We start from the raw sequence: 26,933 nt of genomic DNA, 5'->3' as shown, positions 1-26,933 counted from the left end.
GGGGAAAGGAGGTAGAGGAAAAAGTTGAGCTACACCATTAAATATGGTATCTGTACACAGTTGTATTGTAAAATATATGGATCTGTTTACATGCTGATAAAAAGGCGGTGGTCTGCAGCAGTGATTTTTTTATACTATATCTAGAATTCACTAAGTCATACATGCAGCAAATAGGTTGAAGGAACAAAATAAGGTCTTAAATTTCTGTGCACTTTTTCATACTTGTGTCCTGCTGGATTTGATCAAAACCTATTATACGTGATCTTGTCACGTCTTGATACTCTTTTTCTACCAGCCAGAGTGTCTGTTCAGAGTTCTTTAAAGAACGGTTCTTCAAATAAGTAGTCTAGAAGTATTAACAATCAGTATTTTAATTACCTAACTGGATTGTGACTACAGTTACTTTTTTCAGAAACTTATGTATATGAAAAAATATTAGAGAAAATTCTTTCATATATTTATTTTTAACACATTAGTTTTCATTGATTTTCTTCTGCAGAATTTAGGTTTTTGAGTAGCTTTAGTACACTAAAACTGACAAATGTTAGCATATCGTTTTATACTCAGATGTTCTCAGCATGATTTTAAAAGAGTTCAATTTATCAAAAATTTTTACCTTCAGTCTTCCTCTTCTTTCAGTTGTTTATAATCCTTTCCTTATCATGATTTATAAACAGTTCCCACACTTCAATTCATTTGTCTTTTGAGCATCCCTGCAAGATAGGAAAATGCTCTGGCAGGCGTCCCTGGTACAGGTGGGGGAAGCGCTGTTCAGATGGTGCAGTTCCTATCCTGGCCCACTGGCTCTGCTGGGTCAGAGATGTCTATGCAGCTGCTGGAGTTACAGAGCCAGCTGTGTGAGCCAGCAAGTAAGGAATGCAAACTACAGAGGTTTGCATGATTTTTTCAGAGTGTGGTGCTTGGTCACAGGGATTCTGTACCACAGGTGAGTCTGGCTCACTGCTCTGATCCCACTTAGGGCAGGACTTGGTCTACAAGGTGCCTCTCTTGTGGGCAGGATAGATCATTGTGAAAAAAGGAGGGTCCTGTGCTTTCCCTACTATTGCTATAATACAAAGCCCGCTGGTTGAAAGATTGATCTCTAGAAAATTCTGGTTAACTGTCTTTATGATGGCTGTGTTTTTCCACAAGTGATACACTTGGTTTCTTCTGGTCGCTGTGGTCAATTTTCATAAGCTGCTGGTGGTTAAATCTTGCTGATCAGTACCTATTGATTTAGCTGCTCTGGTTGGAGGTTCCAAGTGTCTTGGCATTTTGTTACTACCCTTTAACTTTGTGGTTTGGAGCTGATATGCAATAACTGTCCAATCTGGCTTCCAAGAAGCTCATAACTCCTGTACTGCCCATCATCATCACTCCCTTTTGAAACTTTTTACAGGATGGGTGCATCAGTTGCTCTGTTTCAAAGAGTGGCTCTGAACTTTAAGGCTCAGTCTGAGCCTTTCTTTCCCTGGGATACGTATTTGGATTGGCTTAACTCATGTTAGATCTCCAAAGAAAAGCCTGAAGGAGGCATTGCACAGGGTGAGCTTTTATCCAGAGATGGCCTTCTGCCAGCATCACTCATTTTCCAGATGCAGTCTCACCAAGCAGAGAGCAGCTCTTTGTCTCTAAGCATTGTTCCATTTCTAAGTCTCTTTATTTCAGGAGCAGCAAGGCCAATGAAATTCATGTCCATATGGGCAAGTATTTTATTTTTTTCCTGGCTTTTTTTCTTCTTATCTATGATATTACTAGAGTATTCTAGTCTGAACAGATTTTCATATGGTTCAGCCAGTTATAAACCGTAATAGAACATTTCTGTTCTTGCCCTTGCTGTCTTTCTGGGGGCTGCAGGATACCAGGTACCCACAAAATACTGTCAGTTGAAAACTTGCAAGCATGAATTTGCTTTCCACTATTAAGGGAAAGTTCTTTCTTACTACTGGTGGAATTGCTCCTCCCAAATAAACACACAGAACCAAGACTTGCTCAGCCTTCTGTTTCCTGTTTCATTTGAAATGGACTTAGCCAGAGCAAATCCAGACAGACAGTACCTTCTAGTTCTTTCTGCACCAGAAGAACCTGAGAGAAAGAAGAAACAATACCTCTGGGAGTGCCCCTATGTTGGTAGGAAAGACCAGCACATGTACAGTCTTTGCAGCTTGAGGATCCTGCCCTTCCCTGAGACCAGCGTGTTCGGAGGCCAATTCTGCCTGCTGTGACTGGGGGAGGAGAATTGGCTTCCTTCATCCATACTTTCAATCCATTCAGTCCTTGAAGTTGTTATCTGTATGTTCACCAAAGTTGGATCCATTTCTTCTTGGGTCGAGAAGTTGCACTCACTTCATGGAAAGTGTGCTTTGTGTGTTTAAATTTTGCTTGTAAGATAGAAGTACAATGCTTTTCCTAGCTGGACTTTTCTGTGCCCTCAGGAAAATTAAAGTAATTAATTTCTAATGTTTTGTTGAGTTGAGGCCTATATTGAGTAAGGTTGTGCTGCTTCAAGTTACGTGTTCCACCTTGAAGGAAGGCACCTGGAAGAACTGTCTGATAGGGCCTGTTCGGCTTTGATGCAACATGCTACCATTTTTCCATACCATTTTTCCGTTCTGTTTTATGACTTCAGTGCCTCTTTGTTACAGACGCCCCTTCTTTTCTCACCTTGCTTTTTTCTTTAGTTATCGCATGCTGCCTCATTTTCTGGAATTGACTGTTGCTGTTGGTTTTCTATTGAAGTGGGATGGCATGGAGAGATACTAGAGAAAGAAATTATCATTCATTATTTCTTGTGTCAATTCCTATATTCCAGCTCAGAAATCTCCTCATTTTATTGTGTAGCAGTAATAGGCATTTCTTCGTGACAGATTTTGTATCACCTGAGCAGCACAGATTCTCTGGCAAGGTCAGTCAGTCAGTGTAAATTGAAATGATATCATGAGGGTTTTTCTCTCCCAACTCTTGACTGTTAGAAAAACCTGAATCCTTTTGGCCTGATAACAGGTTCCATCTCATAGGATTTCTTTTCATCATGTGCTAATTTAGTTTTCAGATCCATGATTTAATTTCTTTACTTATTTTCTGACAGAATGACAAAAGAGTAGTACTGATAGGATGGGAACGCGTACATGCTTGCCTTTCACTTCTACAGTACTTTACAGAAAGCGAAGTGTCACAGGGTATTTTCCTTTAACACCTCTATGGAAATGCTTATTCAGCTTGTGTTTAAAATACTGTGTAATAGTATGGGGCCAACCCCCTCTCCCCCCCCAAAATACCAGTTTCAGCAGAAATATCGTAGAGAATGCTTATGTTGAAGTGAGCTTGGTTTATGTGCTGTAATCTGAGAAGATGCTCCCAGTGATTAGCGCTACTTAACTATCCTGGGAGAGTTTCTCTTTAGCTTGAATTTGTGTTTTGTGAACTGTGCTGTGTGATTTTTTTGTTTAGTTTTATATTACAGTTATATTAAGTATATTAAGTAAGCCCTTAATTTTTGGTGCCTTTTCAATTTCAATTAAATTTCTAAATGAATGGCTTTTATATTATTAACAGGACACGGAGCAGATGTGAAATGTGTTGACTGGCATCCAACAAAGGGTTTAGTTGTATCAGGAAGTAAAGATAGCCAACAGCCGATCAAGTTCTGGGATCCAAAGACTGGCCAGAGTCTTGCCACTCTGTAAGTTCATGTCCACAGACTTTGCTTTGCTCAAGTACAAGCTATCTGCATAAAACCACCGTCTCTTTTTAGCTTTTTGCCTCGTGTCTTTTCAGCCGTACAAAATTGCTTCAAATAGAAAGCTAGTGCTTTAGCTGTGCCAGAAAATCTAGATTAGATCAAGTCTGAACTCTGAAAATTATGACTTAAATGTTCCTTCTTTAAACTGACTTTGTCTTTATTCATGGATTTCCTAGTCACACAGTTCCCATTTGAAAAACAAATGAAATATGTGTTTAACTGGCAGATTATAAATTTCTTGTGCTGCCGTAAAAACATGAACAGTAACTGAATTCTACCAATTACTCTAAAATACAAAGAAACAATGTCAAGGCCTAGGGCCTTTGCACAGAAAGCTGTAGTATTCTGGTTTAGTGGCCTGAACAAAGCCTGCCCGGGTCTGGGCTCCCCGGTACCAGAGGGACATAGAAGTACCAGAAGTTTGGAGAAGGGCTCCTAAGAGGATCAATCAGAAGACTGGAGCACTTGTCACACAAGGACAGGCTGAGAGAACTGGGCCTGTTTAGCCTGGAGAACAGGAGATGGGAGATCTCATTAACATATATTTGAATACCTGAGGGGAGGGTGTCAAGAGGATGGAGCCAGTCTCTTTTCAGTTGTGCCCAGCGACAGGATGAGAGGCAACGGGCACAAACTGAAGCACAGGAGGTTCCGGCTCAATAAAGGGGGGCACTTCTTTACTGGGAGGGTGACAGAGCACTACAACAGGTTGCCCAGAGAGGATGTGGAGTCTCTTCTCCAGAGATATTCAAAACCCACCTGTATGCCATCCTGCACAAGGTGCTCTAGGTGATCCTGCTCTGCGAGGGCATTAGACTAGATGATGTTCAGAGGTCCCTTCCAACTTCAGCCATTCTGTGATTCTGTGAACTACTTTATTGCCGACCTAAATATTTGCAACTGGTAAATAATCATGTCTGATTTATCTGAGAAACTGGTTTCTGTACAGTGTTTTTCTTTCTGTGCTTGCAGACATGCTCATAAAAACACAGTGATGGAGGTGAAACTGAATCTGAATGGCAACTGGCTGCTAACTGCTTCTCGTGACCATCTCTGCAAGCTCTTTGATATTCGTAATCTAAAAGAAGAACTTCAGGTCTTCAGGGGTCATAAGAAAGAGGCTACAGGTCAGCTTTTCTTACGTTTTGTGAATTTTTATTAGTAAGTTTGGATTAAAAATGAAAGTTTTTGAGATCCTGATTTACATGAATTAGGAGTTCTTGCATTGTACTTTCTGATTGTGGCTTATTTTGTGTTTCAGCTGTGGCCTGGCATCCTGTTCATGAAGGGCTGTTTGCCAGTGGGGGGTCTGATGGCTCTCTGTTGTTCTGGCATGTTGGGTACGTGGCATTTTTACCAGCGTATCGGAAAAGATGTTGATCAGATGTGCAAGCCATTATACCAAGCATAAAATATACTTTTCACCTTTGAATGCATGTGTATGGTATAATTTTGCTCTGTCAATGAGGATGTTTGTGAATAGGCTTCACTTCTGAAGTTGTTCTGTGCAGTTATATTTTAAAGGATACAATAGCTCATACAGAAAGTAGTCTTTCGCTGAGGGGGTGATGAATGATTGAAGTACCTAGTTTCTTAGGGTTTCTCATGAGATGTTGTAATTTTGCTTTTAAATATACAGTTAACAAAATTATATATATATATATATATATATATATATATATATACAGTTAAAAAAAAATCTGATGACTGAATTATCTGCTAAGTACATGCAACAGAAAAAGAATTGAAATTTTTAGCAAAGTAGGGGACAGAGGAATAGGAACAACTGAATAGCAAAAGTTTTATATTGTATCTGTAGCAGATATTCATGTGTGTCATGATTGATATTTTGATGCATCAGGGTTGAGAAGGAAGTTGGTGGAATGGAAATGGCCCATGAAGGAATGATCTGGAGTCTGGCATGGCATCCCCTTGGACACATTCTCTGTTCAGGCTCAAATGATCACACCAGGTATTTCAAAGTATTTAAAGAAAAGATCTAAGGGAAAGTACATGCATTTAGAAACTGGAAGGGTGCATGACATTGGTGAGCAAGAACAGATCAGGTTGGTTTTGATACACAACCTGTAGGGGAAGCAGAAAGAAACTTATTTAAGTGGGAAGGCACTGATGTGTTTTACATGAAAAGGTAGAGTGTTGTCTCACTTACCTTTCACCTAAGGAAGCCTTAAGAAATGAAAGGTTTGGGGATTGTGTGAGTTCTATACAGTTCGATATGGTAATTGTTGGGATTTTTTTGTTTGAACCTCAGAGTTCAGATGCAGTGCTGAACTTGATAAGGCAGAGTTGAACCCTTGTATAGTCAAAAAATTAAAATTTAAATAAACAAGCAGTAATTACATTAAAAGTACTTAACGTTCTTGACTTTCTACTGAGATCATATCATTTCCCTTCACCAACAGCAAGTTTTGGACTCGAAATCGTCCTGGAGATAAAATGAGAGATCGTTACAACTTGAATTTGCTGCCTGGAATGTCAGAGGATGGTGTGGAGTATGGTAAGGCAATTTCCATGAGCATGGAGAAAAGAGAGTTTGGGGTTAGGAACAAGCCTAGGGCATTTAGCTAACATTAGAGTGCAGTTTCTGGGTAAGGTGATGAGACAGTATAGTATTGGTGACTAGCTAGATAAAGATATCTTTTTTTTTCTTTTACATAAATAATCTCATTCTCTGTGTTATCAGCAAGCACTACTCCAACAATTTGTTGTCTTTTATTCCACAGCTCCAGGAGGTAAGATGTGCTCTGTCAGTCACAGAAAGGAGGTTTGGCTCTCCCTCTGGCGCTGTCTCCAGATTACTTTTCTTCTTGGAAACTTCATGTGACTGCAAGACTTTCCTCAGTCCTGAACTACACCAGGAAGACCTTTCAAATTATTCAACTTGACTCAAATCTTTAAAATTTTACCCTCCTCCCTTTTAAGAATTCTTGTAATTTTGTGCTGCTCAGGGTTGCCCAGCTCTACAGCATTGCCTCAGCAACCTTTTTTAATTCCCAGGATTGCATCTGTTTATTAACGTTTCTTATTACTTGCCCCTTTGGGTTTGGGAATGACAATTAAAATGCATTATTTTAATCTGATTTAAATTTTAAACTACATGCATTTGTTATTGCAAAAATGGGAATTGGTATGAGATGATATTTCCTTTTCAGACCCCCTACGCTAAATATCGCTTTTCTTAAAAGTATATAATGTCTGTTCTTTTGGGGTGTTTTATGAATCTGAATTGTCAATTCTTTTAATATCTGTAATTAATGTATGAGATCTAAAAACTGACCCAGCAGCTGTGAAATGCATAATGGTGAGAATGTGAGAAGCTGAAAGAATTTAAATTATAACGTAATGAAAAAGTTTTTGAAGTATAAATACTTATTGTTTTCCTGTAGATGATTTGGAACCCAACAGTCTAGCAGTTATCCCTGGGATGGGAATACCCGAACAATTGAAAATAGCCATGGAGCAAGAGCAGATGGGTAAGTAGCAGCTATAGGGAGGCATTTTCCTGAGCCATCCAGATGCTGTTTGACTTCTCTTTCATCCTTTCATATAATTGGGTAGCACAGCTGTTGTTTTCTGAGGTTCTTAACTGCATATTTTCAATGGAAAGGAAGAGTTGAGAACCTTGTGGTCTCTTCTGTTAAATAAACTGTAAGGAGAATAACAAGATTACTCTGTAACCTGTATTGCACCTTTTGTCTTTCCTGGTGTTAAAGGGAAAGATGAGTCCAATGACATTGAAATGACAATCCCAGGACTGGATTGGGGAATGGAGGAAGTAATGCAAAAGGACCAAAAAAAGGTGCCACAGAAAAAAGTGCCCTATGCAAAACCAATACCAGCACAGTTTCAGCAGGTAAGTACTGATAAGCAACAAACACTGGAACCACTTACAATCCCAGCTTCAAAAAGTTTGTGGCTGTTGGAGTGTTTGGATTTCTGACATAATTTCTTGTATCAACATCCAGTGCAAAATAATTTGCCACATTAGTTAAATGATTATTTAAGGATAAAATATTTTGTTAAATATCCTGTATCTGTACCTTAAAAGTTTATAAGATATGGATGTTTTATTCAGCCTAATCTTCAGCTTCTGGATATCCATAATGTTCAGCATTCTGGCATACCTTTTCCCAGTGCAGTGTTATGTTATATTACATGTGTAGCATTCCTTAGTATTAAGTTTACTTATTCTGCGTAGGCATGGATGCAGAATAAAGTTCCTTTGCCTCCCCCACCTGAGCCACTGAATGATAGAAAGGAAGATATTAAGCTGGAAGAGAAAAAGAAGACACAGGCAGAGATTGAACAGGAAATGGCAGCACTTCAGTACACAAACCCACAACTCTTGGAGGTAAGTACATAAACCCAGTTATTCATTGGAGCTCAGCACCAAGTGTGTAGCTTGCTTTTACAGTCTTGTTTTCACTTTTTCTCAAATGTGTCTAATTGAATGAGAATTGGATTCAGTGCACGATGCTATGATGCCACCAGTAAGGTTTCCACATTTCAGTTAGTTATACCTGTTTATGACTCTCTGTAGTTGTATTTCTGTTAATTAAGAGGACAGTACTAAATCTTTCCAAACTCCTGAGGACGAGATAGCTGCTTCTGATTTTTAGTTGTTTCATGTTTTTCTGTGCTTAGTTGATTTTCTGTGTCTCTTTTTCTTTTTTGGACAGCAATTGAAGATTGAGAGACTTGCACAAAAACAAGCTGAGCAAGTGCAGCCACCACCTCCAGGAGGTTCTCTTCATGGACCCCAGCCTTTTCCAGGGCAAGGCCCAATGTCACAGATGCCTCAAGGATTTCAGCAGCCCCTTCCACCTCAGCAGATGCCAATGAATATGCCTCAAATGGGACCTCCTGGTCCACAAGGACAATTCAGGCCTCCAGGACCCCAAGGACAAATGGGACCTCAAGGTCCTCCGTTACATCAAGGATCTGCAGGTCCTCAAGGGTTCATGGGACCACAAGGACCTCCAGGCCCCCAGGGGCCTCCACAAGGAATGCCACGGCCTCAGGATTTACATGGACATCAAGGAATGCAGAGACATCCTGGCCCTCATGGGCCAATGGGGCCTCCAGGTCCACAGGGTAATGCTGGTCCACAAGGCCATTTAGGACCACAGGGCCTACCTGGGTCTCAGACTCATTTAGGACCGCAAGGTCCACCTGGCCCACAAGGTCACCTGGGTCCTCAAGGTCCACCTGGTGGTCAAGGATTGCAAGGGCCACCTGGTCCCCGAGGAATGCAAGGACCTCTTCCTCATGGCATGCAAGGAGCTCCAGGATCTCAAGGGATGCAGGGTCCTATATCACAAGGGCCTCTGATGGGACTTAATCCAAGAGGGATGCAGGGTCCACCAGGACCCAGAGATAACCAAGGACCTTCTCCACAAGGGATGATGATGGGTCATCCGCAAGAAATGAGAGGCCATATGCAAAGTGGTTTACTAGGACATGGTCCCCAGGAGATGAGGGGCCTACAGGGACCCCCGCCTCAAGGTACAATGTTAGGACCGCCACAAGAATTGCGTGGGCCACCAGGTCCACAAGGCCAGCAGGGACCTCCACAAGGCTCTTTAGTAGGGCCTCAAGGAAACATGCAAGGACCTCAGGGACAGCCGAATCCTTCAAGGGGGCCGCACCCTTCCCAGGGCCCTCTGCCTTTCCAGCAGCAGAAAACGCCTCTGTTGGGTGACGGGCCTCGTCCCCCGTTTAATCAGGTATGTGTCAATCTGTATAACAAGGAGAGTGTTCAGAGTGTAGGAACGATAATGTCATGTGGTACAAATGCTGAGCAGGAGCAGAGGGTCTGGAGGTTAAATGGATTTACAAGATCCGTTTAACAAGGTCCGCCTCGGGTGAATCTAAATGATGATGAAAAAAGTTATGGAGCTTGGAAACAGCAGGGGTAACGGGAGAAAAGGATTACTAGAAATGCTGATAGAGAAATCAGTATCTGTTAGGAAAAATGTAACCATAAGAGAAACTCCAGATTTTTTAGTTTAAGGACACTGAACTGTCTTAAATGTGGAATTTCCTAGGGATGTAGGTAAGCACTAAGAAAGGTTGAATTTAAGCAAACTGAACATAAGAAATGTGTTAATTAAAACAAATTACTTTTGACTCTGAGTTGTCCCAGAGTACTTTATGGGATGAATTTACTATAGATGCTGACACACCTGGAATCAGCGTAGGTCTGGTTGAGCTTTCCAGTTCAAACTAAATGCACAGGAGCATAACTATCCTGCTTCCTACACTGGTGTAGAAATTGTTTCGCCACCTTTATACCTTCTGGGCCACGAGTTAAGAGATTGGCTCTGCGTACCTGAGCTTGTTACTGCACCACATGCTGCAGAATGCAGGGAGAGGGGGCACGGGTATTGGGCAGGGATGGGTAGGACCAGCGGGTTGGCGGGGTGGGCACTGGGCTGGAGCTGCTGTGCTGGCCATCAGGTGGCCCTGCATGGTGCTGCCACGGCACTCAGCTCCTGCAGGGCTCAGCAGCTCCGCAGTGTACCTGCACTCAGCTCACCTGGCATACTGGAGAAGTGTTGTTTGTACAGGCACTGATTACATTTTCAGGGATTAAGTCTGGTTCAGCACCAGCCCATCAGGTGCTGTCATGTGTAACCTGCTGTGCCCTCTTCAGCACCGTTATTACAGGGTTATTCCATCTCGTAATCACCAGAGATACAGAGAGCTTACTGTACTTACTGCTCCTTACAAGTTCCCTGTTATCATGGCGCTGGTTTTGTATTTAAAACTTCTTGTTTATCTTCAGCTTTAAGGTGAATTTTGAAGGGGATGTTTAGAAACAAATCTACTTATACGATTTTGAGTAATGTGGATTTTTTTAAAACAAAAATAACTCTTCGACTTCTTCAACTTGTACTGAACGGTTTCTAGCTAAAGCTTTGGACAGATGTGGATATACTTTGTGTGGAGTCCAGCACCAATCACAATAATGTGTGATGACATTGAAATGGACTTTGTCAGTGGTTGGACTTCAGAGATCAGAGTAGCCTACAAATTGTGTATTCGTTTGAGTATTTTTTCTGACGTATCAGCAATAACTTCCTGGGGACATCTGTAAATGTGTCACTGAGGTTTCAGAAACATCCAAGTTAAAAGAACAGGAATTGGTCCCACAAGTATTACTCATTTAATGCATGCTACCAGTTGTGGGCTTTGCTGTTATCCTAAGGGGACTAATTTCTCTGTCTAAAAATCCTCACAGAGCATGTGTGTGTTTACATGCATGTGTTGGGCTGTCCTCATCTGACCCTGCTGTTAACACTTGGGTCAGAATTCAGGAAGTTGCTTGTGACAGATGAACAGTTATTTTCACTAAATACTGCTCTCTGGAAGTCTTAATACTAAAAAAAAGAAAAAAAAAAAGTTGACCATTTTTTCCTTCCTTTTAGCTTTAGGAGGCTAATGTCTTTAGAAAATGGACAGATTTTAAAAATCATAATGTTCTTGTCAGGTTTTTTGGTCTTGTTTGCTTCTGTGTAATATGAATATAATGGTAGTTCCCTACCTTGGAAATCTTTAACAGTAAGCTTTGACTTTTTTTTGGTCCTAAATTTGATATTTCTCTCCTGTAAATTTGTACAAATTACTGACCTTCCTTTGCAATAACAGCAGAGTAGGAATATTTATTTGCTTCATCGAGGGCTTGTGAAATTACTACTGCATATTTGTAAAGGTTAATCTCTGGATAAGATAGCACCGTTACCTGCAGAGGTTTACTGCAGATGTGTAGGCAAGATGCACATCTCTTCCTGAACGTGGGATCTGCTACTTTCTGCAAATACCTAACGGAACAGAAAGCTGGTTGAGAAGGAAATTGACTGAGATATGGCAAAATTGTGTTCTGGAGACGGGCACGTTGGTACTGAAATGCAGACAGATAAATACAGAGTGTTGCCAGTTTGGCAGAAGTACTTTGGAGCCTTTTTTTGCTATTGCTAATTCAGAATAGTTGATTGTCCCATATCTAATCCTTCTGGTTAGACGTGCATCTCACTTGCTGCTTAGGTGAGTCTCGTCCACGTAGTGGAAAACTTTGGGAACTTGTGTTTTAGTTGAAATGCATTTTTTTTTTTCTTTGGGTCAATACAAAACATTCTTTCCCCCTTGGGCGCATACGTTTAACTACTACAGCTAGCTGTCATGAAGTGGCTGTGCTCTTTGCACACAGAGGCCAGACAAGCCACTAAGGTGGAAGAGTTTTGTTTGCTTCTCCAGCTTACCTGCACTGTGCAGAACCTCAGCACGCCCCAGGGAGCCCCGATCAGGCTGTGCAGCAGCAGGAGGCAGCTCAAACACAGCTGCTTCCAGGGGCTGGTGGCAGCTCTGGGTGCAGTCCGTCCTTCCGAGCTGTGCAAGTTAGTTTTCCGTAACAATTTTGGGACCCATAATGTATTTTAAAATTAAAAGCATGTAAAAATGCATTGTGATGGTTCTGTCTATCTTGTCAAAGCATAGTTTGCTTGGAATAGAGGGTTTTGGCAAACGCTAGTGAACTTCTTGTAGCGAGTACTAAGAAATAATGATTTGGTTAAACAGTGACAGTTTAAGAAGTTCAAGACTTTATTGTTAGTTAACATATGTTAAATACATCAGAAATTATAAAACTCCAGCAAGGTTTTGGTCAGGAATGGCAGAAGCCCCGTGAGAGCTGGATCTTTCCTAGACAGGCATTTTGTTTGTTCTGGACTCAAGTTGTCATTCATTCCCTAGGAAAGTTGTGTGCTTTTTTCTTTAATAAACATTGGAAACAAGCCTTTGTTTTCCCCCCAAAATGCATTACAAAAATACTCAATGCAGAGGTGATGTTTGTAGTACATGTTTGTGTGCTTTTGGTCACCTATACTGCAGTTCAATATAAAAGTTTAAGAATATAAAAGCAGTATATAAAAATGGCATTTCAAGCTATGATAGGAAACATGCTCAAATGAACTTCCTGCTACTCTGCAGCACACAAAAATACACCCAAATAGCAGGATTTCTCAAAAGTAGGTTCAGACCATGAAAATCATTTAACTTCGATTCCTGGAGAGCTGAATCAGTACAATTACAACAAGGAAGTGTAGTTGTCAGTGTATTTGCAAATGGCCTGCATCTGGAAGGTTTTTACCAGCCAAAATAAAGGCCAAGTCTAAATCTCTCACTTGAAATGTTTTAGGAAAAAACACTCTGTGTTTAGGGTTCTCTTGTATGTGATTTAGGGGGAATTTTTTTTTGGTGATATCAACATAAAAGGTTTTGCGTACCAATCGTGCACATTTCAACTATCTTGTTCAGTGATACATTTTTATTGTTGGATAATATTGCTAGGCAGTAAGTTGTGTACATGCCCGTTTCTAGTTTCAGTCAAACAGAGTCCCCAGGTGTTGACTTTTTATCTGGCCTTTCCTGCTGAAAGGCAGAATGAGACAGTTCAACCATGTTGTTTCCCAGCCATGTTTTCATATTGGGTCCAGCGTAATTTGGTACCTGCAGAGAAATCTTTCAGGGGTCCGTAACAGTGATGGAATTTAAAGAACATTACCTTATCCTTCAAAATCCACAAACAAACAAAGAAGATAAAAATAACCAAAGACTTTACATCTACTTTAGTTTTTCTTTGGGATGCTGAAAGTTCCACAAACCTCTGCTTACTGTGTTTCTGCCTGAGAATAGCAGGTGACTGCAGCTTCTGCTTTTAGACCTGCCATTGCTTAATAACCCATTAACAACTTGTCTCGTTGTGCTTAGCCAAGCATCCTAAAGGTTTTAATACTTTTGATTTTAACTTTAGAATCAGGAAAAACAAAATTGACCACCACATTAAAAATTAAACTCATGTATTTCCATGTTAAGCATTTACACAAGTTTAGAACAGAGATTCTCTGATACCACCAGCAGTAGTTGGTGGTTATTCCCCCACCCCAACATTGCTAATATTCTTATTGTTTTATTGTTCCATTTTTTTTGTTCATTTCCAAAGCAAGCTTTTGGTCCATGTAGCTTTATAATAGCATAAAAAACAGTACTTGTATTTTTCAAACAAACATACACAGTTCCCTTGTCTTTTCGAACAGGCAGATAAAACGTGAGCTTTTATCATCTTTGGTTGTCATGGATAAAATGTTAGTCTTTGAAATGTTAAATTTTCTATAAAATTATATATGCTGCTCAGACAGGGAAGGAAGAGAAAAGTGTTAGTGATGTGAGCCTCTGAAAAATGAGGCTGAAACCACTGGGAAATCAGCTGTTCCTATTGTAAGAAGATGTGGTCTTTGTTTAAGCAAATAAATTTGGCTCACCCCCTTAGGAAATGCTTAAAAGCAAAAATGCTCATGCATGCTAATTCATATGGTTTCTCCTGTTATATGCTAATAGGACGGACAGAACCCAGGTCCTCCACCACTGATACCAGGACTGGGGCAGCAGGGAGGACAAGGTCGTCTCGGCCCTCACAACCAAGGACCTGGTCTCAATAAAGGTAATTAAATACGTTGTCTGTTCTTCTGTGAGTAATTCTCCAAAAGGAAGCTGTTGAAGTGCAGCGCTTCTAGATAGAAAAGGGTGCAGCAGAACAAAGGGCCTTTGCTGAGAGGGAAGCTTCCGTAGGCTTGGGCTGGAATACAGAGGAAAAGTTTTTCCCCAAAAATTGTTTAATGTGAAATGTGTGGTGTATGCTTTCTAGAACTGTACAAACTAGAGCATCCTAGAGCATTTTTAGAAAACATTACAGAAATCTGCTATGATTTTTTCCCTCAAGGTGACTCCCGTGGTCCACCAAACCATCACATGGGCCCTCTCTCAGATAGAAGGCACGACCAGAACAGTGGTGGTCCTGATCATGGGCCTGAGAGAGGGTTGTTTCGAGGTGGCCAGGAGTGGGGTGATGGTAGAGACAGCAGGGGCATGCCAGATAGACGAGGACCTCACCCAGATTTCCATGATGACTTTGATCGACCAGATGACTTCCGTGACGACTTCCATCCAGATAAGAGATTTGGCCATCGATTACGGGAATTTGAGGGGAGAGGAGGCCCACCATTGCAAGATGAGAAATGGAGACGAGGTGGACCTGGGCCTCCCTTTCCTCCTGATCACAGGGAATTTGAAGGAGGGGGTTCAAACCGTGGCCCTCCTGGTGCTTGGGAAGGAAGGAGACCTTCAGATGATAGATATCCACGGGATCCTGAGGATGCACGGTTCCGAGGAAGACGAGATGAGAGGTAAGGATATGTCAACTCCTTGTTTTTGGGTAAGGGGTGAATGGAGGGAATTCTTTTTTTCCTGGTTTCCTTGTCATTAAGGAGTCTATCTGTTTCAGATTTATAAACTGGAAACCAATAAGGAAATGAAAACTCTAATATACCTGAGTATAGAGTCCATAAAATCATTCAGTAATAGAAGAAAACTTGAAAAATGGTCATTGTACACAGCAGCTTCCGTGTCTGTAAACAGTAAGTAAAGAGAAGGGAGGAAATTTGTAGAGAAGATCCAGTGACACAGGATGAAGATTTGAGATCGTTTTGATGAAAATTGAGAGGAAACTTGAAGGTTAAAGTGACAGACTTTTGAACACTAGAAGTGGAATTTGAGACTTGTCTCCAGTCACAAACCACAGGATGACTGTGGAGACTGTAGAATGAGATGTAATATACTTGTAAGGAGCAGGAACAGTGATCCTACTATCAAATATAAGGGGCAGAGCTACAGCATCTGTTGGACTGTTGAGACTATTTTCTCATGTTTTTGCTTGTAGGTATTTTATTTCTCTTTCTGACTGATTTCTTAATGCCAAACGAAGAACTCAAAAATAATCTAGTTTATAGCAATGTCCATGTCATTGCTCGCAATTTCCAAATAAATCACAAAGGGATGACTTTGCTTCTAGTTATTACTGTAAATATGGAGGAATTACTCAGCTGGCAAGATTACCTGTCATTGAAATTGCTCCAGATTTATGCTAGTTTAATGGAGTTAAATTTGGCCTCCCAGGTCTAAGCCTCTCACTGACCACCAACTCCACATGTATAAAAATGTGTACTTGTACAAATATATTGTGGTCTCCACATAATGTGAATTTTGTGTGTTTTAGTTGCCTTTTTAATCATTTTCTTACATTCCTTTTACTTTGCATCTATACAGCTCTTCTTTTAGCTATTTTCTACCTAGCTCTGTAAAGATGTACCTTCCTTTTGTGTGAAGAGTATGAAAAGAAATGAACAGTAACTAAAAGAAGGTAACAATTAAAGCCATTTAAAAAACAAAAGTTAAAATAGAATCCAAGCTGAATGGTCTGCATTATATAATTCTAAAAGACATAGCAGACGACATTTTTAGAAGCTCAGTAGAGACTTTTGGATCTTATATTGGAAATGTGTAGGGACTGGGAAGTATTTTTTTTATTATCCTGATTTTAAAAAGGTTTCAGGAAGAGAGTCCAGGAATGTTTTGACCTGTGAATCTGACTTCTGAACTAACAAGAGTCTGTTTGTCACAGTGCAAGTGTTTGGTACAGACCATTTAGTTTAAAGAGAGTCAGCACAGGGCTATAAAAGGCTTATTGTGCTTACAAGCTTAATGAATTAATCTGAGTGAAGGTGAATTAGATGCCATTTACTGCAGATGCTCAAGTGAACCTAAGAACCCCAGCTACACACTTAGCTGACTTGGTTTGGAATTTAGATTGTAATTGGTTTGATCAAGCATGAGAGGGAAGTGTATGTATGTGTGTTTCTCTCTAATTTCCCGTCCTTTTCATCCCTGTCCTGTTCTTACTCTACCTGTGCCTATCAACACGATGCTTCTACCGCAGAGACCTGCCTCTTCCTGCCTGCTAATCTGCAGTGTATAGCTCTGTACATTAAGGTCCTAGGCCTCAAGGAAGAAGATCTGAGAGCAGTCAAACAGGAACTGAGCCCTATACAAGGCAGGGTTTTACATGTGACTGATATAAAAAAGTGAAAAAGGAGATACAAAACACAATATTAGGAGCTGTGGCTATGTCAGGCATAGGCATGATAGATTTCAGAGCTAAACTTTGTCCATGAGGTTGCCTGGAAATAAAAGGCAAGGCCCTATTCCTGGTAGCCATGGGACCTCGTGTTGCAAATCTTGGTAATTTACAAGCTAAGCAGAATCACACCAAGTCAGTATTAAAAATGGGAGACCCTCTAAAGAGTATCTAGAGGACTGTGCTGTTTCAAGGCTAAACAACATTGCTATGTGGTTATTTGAACCATTTGTACCTGAAACTGTTCAGTTTGTTTTCACAAATAATCCAGGTTAATGTAAAATGGTTCATTGTCCATATACAGCACTCCCTCCATCCACTGTTGCTGTACAGGCACAGCAGCCTCCTTTCTGTATTGTGTTTGTTTTCTGGGAGGTGGAGACAGACCTATTGTTTTTAATTAAAAAAAAATGTAAAAGTTTAAAAATATTGTATTGTGTTATGACTACTGTTAAAATATTTAAATTTGTAATTAAAAGGTTAATGTTGTTAAAATTCTAAATAAAAGTATCTAAAGTTTTGCTTGTAATAGGATGCACTGTGTCGTTAATGAGCTGGGGAAGGGGATGCTGCACAAAGCCACGACCACCTGAATATTATGGTGCTGCAGTTTGGCCAGTGTGGAACTGGGAGAAGAGGGGAGGTGGGGGGCGGCATCAGTGTGAACGGGGAAAGAGAGAGCTCAGCATTATCACTGCTGTCACTGAGGGGTGGGCAGGAACAGTGTGGGAGTGCACTGTGAGGACTCCCAAAATATTGTGCCTGCGCCACCTAAACATCCCCCCTGTGCTCGCACAGAAATTGTAGGAGCTGAGCTGTAACCTGAGAGAGCCCTACCAGCTGGTGGTACTGCACACCTCGGGAGTCGCAGTAATACACAGAGCATGTATGCAGTCTGACAAGCACTACAAGTGTTTAAACTGGTACTGTAAAAGCCAGACCTGCTAGCATTCATGCAGCCATCTGTAGGCTTACCTGAAGTGGCACTGACAGTTAAGAAGGAACCGTTCTCCTCTCTGAAGGTCTGTGTTTAAAGCCCCAGTGTGATGCTGGAGGAACTATACTGATTTCAGATGAGACGCAGAACCCAGTCCTATCAAATTACTGAAGATGCCGTGGTACTTACAAGAAGGATATTACTGACTTCAGGCTCATAACTACATTTTGCAAAACAAAATTATTTGTTATTGCGGTTGGATAAGTTGCTCTTGAGGTTGTAAAGGCCACTGTGCACACTGCTCAGCGATCAGCATTCCTACAGAGCCAAGTACAGTCTAGAATCATTTCCTGAATCTGTAAACTTTAAAAAAAAATCCTCTAAGAATGGGATGAATAAGATAATGTTCTAGCGAAAGAGTCCAAAATCAACAGGAATTTATGCTGGAATGTTCACTGTAGCCTCGACTCTCATTGCTTGCATTTTTTCACTTTGCTTTTATCAGTAAAAGGGAAGGGAAAGTAAGACCATCACAGCTAAGGGAAATTCACTTGTCTTTTTCCTTACCTTACCTTATACCTATCATCACTCAGTGATTTTTTGTTTCCCTTTTCATTAAATTAATGCAATATATTTGACAATATTTTTTCTTGTGTGAAAAAAAACGACACAGCAGAAGAAAATGAGGAAAAATATTAAAACAAAGTTCTCAAGGGCAGAAAATAAGCACTTTTCCACCCACAAATCCTATTTGAATGATTGTATGGTGCTATAAGTATTAAGTGAAACAGTTCAGAAAAGGATTATTAAGCTGAAGCTGTCTCAAGATTATCCATGTAAATTCTGCCTATAAACCACCTTTGTACCATGTTCTTTCTTGTAGCTTCAGAAGAGGAGGACCCTCAAGACATGAGGGCCGGGGACCCAGGGGGAGAGATGGCTTTCCTGGTCCTGAAGATTTTGGGCCAGATGACACTTTTGACTCTCCAGATGAAAATGCAAGAGGAAGGGACCATGGTGTTCGGGGGCGAGGTCGTGGTGCACTTAGAGGTGAGGGGAACGTTCTTCCACACTGAGATACAAGGATAAGGAACCAAAGACATTTCTTGGGCAAATTGCAGTAGTTTCATTAATACGATGTCTCTTCTCATTCTTGTTCCCTGCATCTCTTACTGCTCAGGGGGCCGGAAGGGTCTACTTCCTACTCCCGATGAATTTCCACGCTTTGAAGGTGGGCGGAAACCAGAATCCTGGGATGGAAACAGAGAACCAGGTAAAAAAAAAAAAATTAAACAAATGTATATATAAAAAAAAAAACTTGAGGTTTGCTTCTAATAATAGACTAGACTTCTAAAACATAATCACTTCAAGAAAAATGTCACTATTTTGTCTGTACTTATGCTCACTGTTAGTCTTTTATCACCAGAGAAACAAAAGGTAGTTCCTTGGACTTCTAACTTTAGAAAACACTTAACTGTCCACAATTTTACTGTCACTAAATGCAGCAGTCTCACTGAATAAAAAATGTTTGTGGTTTTAAAATCTTAAGTTGAAATCTTACACAGTCCAAAGCTGCATGTTGTTTTTCACCTGTGGGTGACTGAGGCATAACTTGTAGATTTTTGAGATATATACTAATGCCAATAGGAATCTTTTGCTTTGATGCCATCGTCTTTATTGTTTGCAAAAATAGTGTTTTTAGCTGCAACATGTGACAGCATATTGATATGAATATTTGTGTTACTAAAGGAACGTATATAATTACATATAGGGTCAAAACTGAAATTTAGAATGTCATGGAAAAAACGAGCACAAATGACACGTGAATCGTGAAAGGAACTTGTGATCATCTCTAAAATGCGTGAAAATATACTGAAAAGAAAGCTTTAAATCCTTCACTTCTTTCTTCCTCATCGTCTTTTAAAACTTTCTTATCTTTAGATTTCTTGCAACTTTTACTTATCCAGTGTTTGCTTGTTTGCCTTTTTAGCAGGTGGGGGAAGCTTTATGCAATTCTAACTCAAAATTTTGTGCCCTATAGCATGGAAAGTGTGTACATTTATATGACTGCCTCTGAAAATGAGAGAGAATGATCAGATGAACACTACTTAATGATCCTGTTTTTTCTCATGATCAGGTCCTCGTCCAGATCATCCTCCTCATGACGGGCATTCTCCAGCTAACCGAGAACGTTCTTCTTCGCTCCAGGGCATGGACATGGCCTCATTGCCACCACGTAAACGTCCCTGGCACGATGGACCAGGGACCTCTGACCACAGAGAAATGGATGCTCCAGGTGGACCCCCAGAGGAGAGGGGCAAAGGTAAAAAGTCCCTTATATTGAAAACCTTACGTAACACTGGCACATTTTTCAACAGTAGTCTCACTCAGATTTTTTTTAAGAAGCATAAACTCTTGACATACACAACACACAGATGCAGCTCTGGAACTTAATGTTGCAGAGTGTTTTCTTAAATAAATTTTTAAAAGTAAAATACTGCTTTTCTCTTGTTTGAAGCCTGTCATTCACTAATTTAATTCATTGATGTCTTCCGTTTTAATTGATCTTTATTATCTCTGAATGTCACCTCTTACTGTATCAAACTTCATGTTTCCAACCTGAACTAGCTCTTCTCCATGTCAGAGCCCTGATCTGCTCATCTTTTGTCTCTGGAACGCTGTTCTGTATCTTTTGCTATCCTTATTACCTTGCCTGTATCTTTTTCAGTTTTAAATGGGGTAACAAAGAATTGCACACACTATTTAAGATGTGGTTTAACCATTAATTTCTTCAGTTCACTTGGTTTTATTGTATTTCCTCCATTCTTTCCTAATAGCTCCTGATAATCACATCTGACTTTTTAACTATTACTGAACATTCACGTGACACTTTTCTTCAGTTAGCTACTGCAACCCACGAAGTATTTTCTTTTGAGTCTAAGAGCTGGTTCATAGCCTATGACAGTTTCCAAAATAATCTTAGCCCCACACCAGTTCTTGGCCCCTTTTCTTATAAATCTGATTGCCGTTATCTTTTTAAATAATGTCCTTATATTGATTACCCACTGTTTTGTAGCCATTAGTAACCCTGATCCTTTACAGTTGCTTCCAAATGTTGAGCTGCCAGCCTACAGTTGACATTTTTGTCAGCCCTCTGCTGCACAGCTTTGCCTTTGATGCCATTCAATGTCATCCTGCTTCTGTTATTGTAGTTCTGAAGCTCATCTAGTTTAGAGTGTATGCCAATCCTCTGTGTGGACTGTATTTGCAATGTTGTATTAACAGCAGGTTTCATCATTACTTCATAGATGTTCTTAGTAAAACTCCACTGGTAAACTCCCTCTATATCACCATTTTTCCTTTCAAAACAGAACGTTGTGTTTTCCCAGTTAGCCATAGCGTGTATGTCCATAAAGCACTTTTACCATTTATTTTTTGAAAACATTGCTTCTGTTATTTTGGGCTAATGACCTGTTTGTTTGTTTTTATTATGATTTTAACTTACATATCAGTACTAAAATGATCTATGAGAAGTAGAAAATCCTGACGTTCCTGGCCGTAAGAGCTTGTGTAGTTTATATTCACACATAGTAATAAAATCAAGCATCTTCCCATTATTTCTAGAAAAAAAAAAAAAAAAAAAAGGAATCTAACAGTAACATTACTCATTGTTCTCACCACCAACCTCAACTGATCCATCAGTGCAATGTTGTGTTTAGGAGAAAAAAAAATATTTTGCAATAAACACATACAAAGAACCACAGATGGTCTTGAAGGATAACAATCAGGTATGCCTGGCAGTTTTGAGGACACTATGACTATCGTTGATCTGACTTATTTAAGTACTTGCTGACTAGATCAGACATATCAGACATATCAGACAATCTCTTATAATCCCCAAAGAATTGTTTGATTGCTGTCCATCTTCTGGACTGTCACGGAGATACTGAATCTATTTAACAAAAAAATGGATAGAGGGAGCAGGCAAAAAACTGTAGGTCTCAACTATATTCAATTTCTGACTGTTTGTACCACCAGAGAGCTACCTAAGCAACAGTGTGTCTGAGAAGAGGTATGGCTTCGACTTCAAAATCAGTAACATTGTGCTTCATTTTTAGGACGTGGCAATTCAGGACCATCACAGAGAGTGCCAAAATCTGGGAGGTCTAATTCTTTAGATGGAGACCATCATGATGGATTCCACAGAGATGAAGCTTTTGGTGGAGGACCTGCAGGAGGCAATAACCCTTCTAGAGGAGGAAGGAGTGGAAGTAATTGGGGAAGAGGAAACAACATGAACTCTGGTCAGTCAAGAAGAGGAGCATCTAGGGGTGGTGGAAGAGGCCGATAGAAGAGGCTTTGACTGGGTCACACCCAGTCCTTGCTGGACAATATTTAAATAGACTGCTACTATGGACTCAAAGAGAAAGTAACCCTGCAACAACACAAACCTGGATTCTTAACTGGGATAACTGAATGTGCATTAATTAGTTCCTAACAAGGGTCTTTTCCTAGATCAGCCAACTGCTACTAGCTGCAGTATTGCAGCTAGCTTTCTGTTTTGTCCTCTCCATCCCTGTTTTCCTCACCTTCTTTTACCTACTTTGTTTTGTGAAGAGCTGGAATTTTTTTTAGTGTTGAGACATGGAGCACCTCCACAGATTTCAGTTCACCTCCAGACAGAAACTTGTTTCTATATGTACAGTTTGTCAGAAGAGTTACATTGTTTTTTTTGTATGAATACAGAATGTAATTTGTGCAAAAATTAACAAAAAAGTCAACGCTGTGTGATTCTTTACTCACCTATTACTATAAAGTGTCATCATTAAGCAAACTTGTGTATCAGATGGAACAACAGAACTACCTCCTGCAATCTCAGCTGTTTAAAATACTAATAGCTTATTCCTATTTTTTTGGTTTATCATGTATAGAGAACTTTTTTCACCTTTAGACACAGCTGTCTATGAAAACAAGTGGTGCTGACGTTAAAATTCCAAAACACAGGAAATCACCGCTGCTTGCTAGTCTATCACCCTGAAAGAGAAAAACGTGGAACACCGTTTAGAAAAAGTTGTCATAAACATAGTGTGAGTTATAACCTGGCCCACTAGCAAGACAGCATGACAAGTCATTCTACACTTCATCTGGGTGAGTCAAATACATGTGTTCGCAGGAGCAAAACACTTTACACTTAAAGGAATTGGGGAAGAAGTTTCGGAGCTTGATTAATATGGATGCATATGTTTTACAGTGGCCGTAGCATACATCGCTTAAAGATACGGGTGTCCAGCAGAGTGATCCATTCAAATACTGAAGTGCAAACCTTGATAGTCGATGGCTTTCATCTTAACATTTCCAAATACTTTTAGGGTATGGTTCCCTAGTTTTACTGGGGGGGAGATGAGCAGAAGTTATTTGTATTTCCCCCATTTCATAATAAAGCTGCTTACCAACCACGACTTTCCAATTTCCCCATAAACTGTTCATATCAATCATCTCCAGTCACCAGGCTCCTTTAATGTCTAAAGCCTGAATGAAAAGTTTATTACATAAGGACATACTCTAAAGGCAGCTCTCAGAAAGGTCCTAAATTAGAAGTATAGGACATAGTATAACAAAAACTATCACTACCTGTTTTTTTTTTTTTTTACTCTCTCCACTTGAATTTCAAAGAATGGTTTCAGTTGGAGGGGACCCTAAAGACCACTTAGTTCCACCCCACCTGCCCACGGCCCAGGCTGCCCCCAGCCCCGTCCAGCCTGGCCTCAAACACCTCCAGGCATAGGACAAACACAAGCTTCTCTGGGCAGCCTGGGACAGTGCCTCACCGCCCTCATGGTAAAGAATTTCTTCCAAATGTTTAATCTAAATCTACCATCTTTTACTTTAAAGCTGTTAGAATATTCATGATAACAAGGCAACGTAGCTCTGTAGCTGACAAAGGCACTGCAACAACTTAGCAATACACAGCAGCTATTTTATCTTGACTTATGCAGTCACATTTTTTTTTTAAAGACTGACTTAAGTCCTTACGATCTACCTTTTTTAAAGAGATCAAAGTGTAGATGCTAAAATGCTGTTCTCTTGATTTGGTCATGGCTAGTTTTTTTTTCTTAGTTTTTAACTTGTAGTGTGCAAAATGGCATGTGAAAATTACAGTAATTAAATGAAAGGAATCTGAAAGGAACTGACTGGGGAAAAAACTGATGTGACAGTTTTTCCTTTGAGGGAAAAAAATACGTTGCTTTTACCTCTACCTGTAGAGGGGCTGTGGTTGCTTTTGGTGTAGGATTGCTTTTAGGTTTTGATGATTAATGCTGACAATTTAATCATCAGCAAAGGAGAAAGCTTTTTTTTTTTGTTTTAATATAAGCCCTATGTATATTGCATATGCGGCTGAAAGTGACTTTGCTAGTAGTTAGAATACTTGATTTAGAGGATGAGCTTTTGGCCCTTAATTAAGCTACAGTCCTCTGCAAAAAAAAAAAAAAAAAGTACCTAGTAACAGGCAACACAGGTTTCTGTATTTAGACAAAATGGAAAATGCTTATTGTACTTGGTGTTACATTCTTCATGAGTGCCAGCTTTTTAAATTAGGTAGAATTTTTGAGATACTCTGTGGCCATGGAAGGTGCAAAACCAGTCAAGAGATTAACTGGATTAGCTAGCTTTCATATAAAATCTTGAAGACCACAGCATATCAGAGGAGACAGAAGGTTCCCAGTCTGACTGCTGAAAAATGGATGAAATTATTTAATGGGAATATGCTTCTGTCCTGTCCAGGTGAAGTTCTTTCACCAGCACTGCATGTAGAATCCTTACACTCTACCTGCTAGCTTACAGCTTCACCTTGTCTAACACGTACTTTGATACTGATGTTAGAAATAAGAATAGTTTTATATACTATAGCTTAGGAATTATAAAAGTGAGAAAACTAATTTAATGCTATTCCAGATGGCTCTGACCTATATTTTTAAGGAAAAAAGTGACCAGTAGTTGAATGTCTATACTGACATTTGGTACACAAAGAGTTTTATTAAGACAATCTATGTACATTTAAGTACTTCCATTTAACAATTTTGGTTTAATTAAGAGCAGCTATTATGTTGATAGGTTAAACCCTACATAGCGATAGTGGACGTGTATTGCAGTGTTTGGCTCTGTGTTGTGTGTGAGGCACGTACGCTCAACGAGACAGCCACTGGGGCTTGGAGTTGGTTAGGCCAGGCACTCCATCTACCTGCAGCAATGCACTGAAGTACCAAGCACTCACCAGGGACCGCCAGCCACCTTTGTACAGCTGCTTGGTTTCTGGATTGAAACAGAGCTATGCTGGCTGAAGCAAGCTCCGACCAGCAGCAGATCTGTTTTTGAAGGTCATGCTGTGACAGCAAGCGGTTCCTGACCAGTTTGAAAAAGTGAAAAAGAAACACATATCCAGAAGAAAGTCTTCTGGAAAGACGAAGCTATCCCTTTGTGGTCCGAGTATTTGGTACCTCACAGCAGCTGTACGGCAGCCCTAATGTTAGCACCTGCCACTTGCCCACCGCCACGCAAGCCAGACTCCCCTCACAGCTACGGCTAGGCGTTGTGACCCGCAGCCCCACCACGCTTGGTTTCACTTACTGGACGGCATTTTAAAGACGGCTTTTCTCTATGCAGTTTATGGGCACGCAGTGCTCGTGTTCACTACGGGTCCGGGCTGGCTGACGGCTGTGCCCGGGTTTGTGTTCGGCCCGCGGGGCTCAGCGCGGGCTGGGGGCAGCGCCAGAGCCGCCGGCTGCGAGCCGAGCCCCGCTCCGCGGCCCGGCCGGGCTCGGTGTCCGCGGGGGCTCCGCTCAGTTCCACGCGGGGCGGCCGGGCCGCCGCGTCCCGCTGCCGCCGCTCTCACTCACGCTTCGCAGCAGCCACGCGGGTCCGGTACTCGCGGGGGGGGCCGGGGCTGCGGGGCTGACGGCGGTGAGGCGAGGGGAAGGGGGGGGGGAGCCGCGAGCAGCCCCCGGCGGGGGGCGAGGCGAGCGGCGCGGGCGTCCTCCTTCAGCCTTCCTCCTCCTCCTCCTCGCCGGGCTCACAGCGGCAGCACCCGGCGGCGCAGCGCGGCGCCCCCGAGCCCTGCGAGGCGGCGCAGGCCGGCGGCGCCCCCGGGCAGCGCGTCCAGGAGCGCGGCGGCCGCGGCCCCGAGCTGCGCGGCGGCGCCCAGCGCCGTGAGGGGAGCGCTGCGCAGCCCCAGCGCCGCGTACAGCGTCCCGCACAGCGCGGCCCCGTACAGCACCGAGCCGCGCCCGGGCCGCCGCAGCAGGGCCGGGCCGCGCAGCAGGGCGGCGGCGGCCAGCGCGCAGAGCGAGCCCAGGGACCAGAGCAGCGCGAACTTGCGGGCGCGGAGCAGCAGCAGCGGCGCGTACAGCGCGGCCAGCCCGAAGCAGAGGGCGGCCAGCAGCGCGCACAGCCCGGCCGCCGCCAGCCGCTGCCAGCGCGACAGCCCCGGCAGGCACGGCTCCGTCTCGGCCGCCCAGGGCCAGCCCCAGCCCGGCCAGCCGCCCGCCCCGCCGGCCGCCGCCTCCTCCTCCTCCTTCTCCTGCTGCTGCTGCGGGCTGGCGGCGGGCGGGCCGGGGGCTTGGTGCCTCGCCAGGTAGTCCCGCAGCTGCTGGCCCAGGTCCGCCATGGCCGGCTCGCCCCCGCCGCTACCGCGCGCCGCCCGCCCGCCCCGCCGCCATCTTACGCGGCGGCCGCATCCGGGCTCGCATCGCGGCCATCCGCGGCGGGGCGGGGCGGGCCGCGCCTGCGCCGTGCTGCCAGGCGCTGAGGCGGCACCGGCACCGGCGGCGGCGCTCGGGGGCCGCCGCGGGAGGGGAGCCCTCGAGGCGGGGGCGAGCCCGGTGAGCCCCGCGGGGGCGGCCGGTGCGGGTGGGCAGCAGCCTGGCACCGCCCCGCGGCTCCTCAGGCTCAGCCCCCGCAGCCTCACGTTGCCTCGGGGGGGGGCTGGCAGGAGGCGGGCGCTGCCCGCTGTGAGGCGTTCAGGTGCCGGGGGAGACAAAAGCGGATGGGCTGACTGGGAGCTCGTCTGTGTGCGCAGCCACAGACCGACACCCACCCCTGTTGAACTGTTGGCTGCTAATTAACGAGGTTGCCTCTTACCCGGTTTCCAACCAACCGTTAAAATATGAGCATCGATCTCAGTCCATTAATTACCCTGCTTTAAACAAAGA

At 42.4% G+C, this 26,933-nt stretch overlaps 2 protein-coding genes across 3 annotated transcripts in view; one reads left to right on the top strand and one right to left on the bottom strand.

Annotated features, from left to right (window-relative positions):
• Positions 1-22,508, top strand: part of WDR33 (WD repeat domain 33) — a 66,697-nt gene extending 44,189 nt beyond the window's left edge. Inside the window, exons 8-23 of one of the 2 annotated variants that reach the window (XM_027464455.3) lie at positions 3,556-3,682; positions 4,715-4,869; positions 5,004-5,082; positions 5,604-5,714; positions 6,166-6,260; positions 6,487-6,495; positions 7,150-7,236; positions 7,477-7,616; positions 7,962-8,114; positions 8,443-9,489; positions 14,159-14,261; positions 14,541-15,003; positions 18,611-18,777; positions 18,908-19,000; positions 19,865-20,050; positions 21,846-22,508. In XM_027464455.3, coding sequence (XP_027320256.2) covers positions 3,556-3,682; positions 4,715-4,869; positions 5,004-5,082; positions 5,604-5,714; positions 6,166-6,260; positions 6,487-6,495; positions 7,150-7,236; positions 7,477-7,616; positions 7,962-8,114; positions 8,443-9,489; positions 14,159-14,261; positions 14,541-15,003; positions 18,611-18,777; positions 18,908-19,000; positions 19,865-20,050; positions 21,846-22,078 — 3,248 coding nt within the window. In that variant the 3' untranslated portion in view covers positions 22,079-22,508. Of the gene's footprint in view, positions 1-3,555; positions 3,683-4,714; positions 4,870-5,003; positions 5,083-5,603; positions 5,715-6,165; positions 6,261-6,486; positions 7,237-7,476; positions 7,617-7,961; positions 8,115-8,442; positions 9,490-14,158; positions 14,262-14,540; positions 15,004-18,610; positions 18,778-18,907; positions 19,001-19,864; positions 20,051-21,845 lie in introns of those variants that run through there. The other variant, XR_011811371.1, reaches the window with a different exon arrangement.
• On the bottom strand, positions 12,345-26,824 carry SFT2D3 (SFT2 domain containing 3). Its single transcript, XM_038183897.2, has 3 exons — positions 25,354-26,824; positions 22,673-22,761; positions 12,345-18,977 (listed from the first exon to the last, which is right to left on the bottom strand). Exon 1 carries the CDS (start codon positions 26,387-26,389, stop codon positions 25,796-25,798), a length of 594 nt encoding a protein of 197 aa, XP_038039825.1. The 5' UTR covers positions 26,390-26,824; the 3' UTR covers positions 12,345-18,977; positions 22,673-22,761; positions 25,354-25,795.
• Between the last annotated feature and the right edge of the window lie 109 nt (positions 26,825-26,933).

This window comes from Anas platyrhynchos, chromosome 9 (assembly GCF_047663525.1).
Source record: "Anas platyrhynchos isolate ZD024472 breed Pekin duck chromosome 9, IASCAAS_PekinDuck_T2T, whole genome shotgun sequence".
In the NCBI taxonomy this organism is placed as follows: Eukaryota; Metazoa; Chordata; class Aves; order Anseriformes; family Anatidae; genus Anas; species Anas platyrhynchos.
Note: the sequence above shows the minus strand (reverse complement) of the source record. Positions and strands in the feature narration are given on the sequence as shown.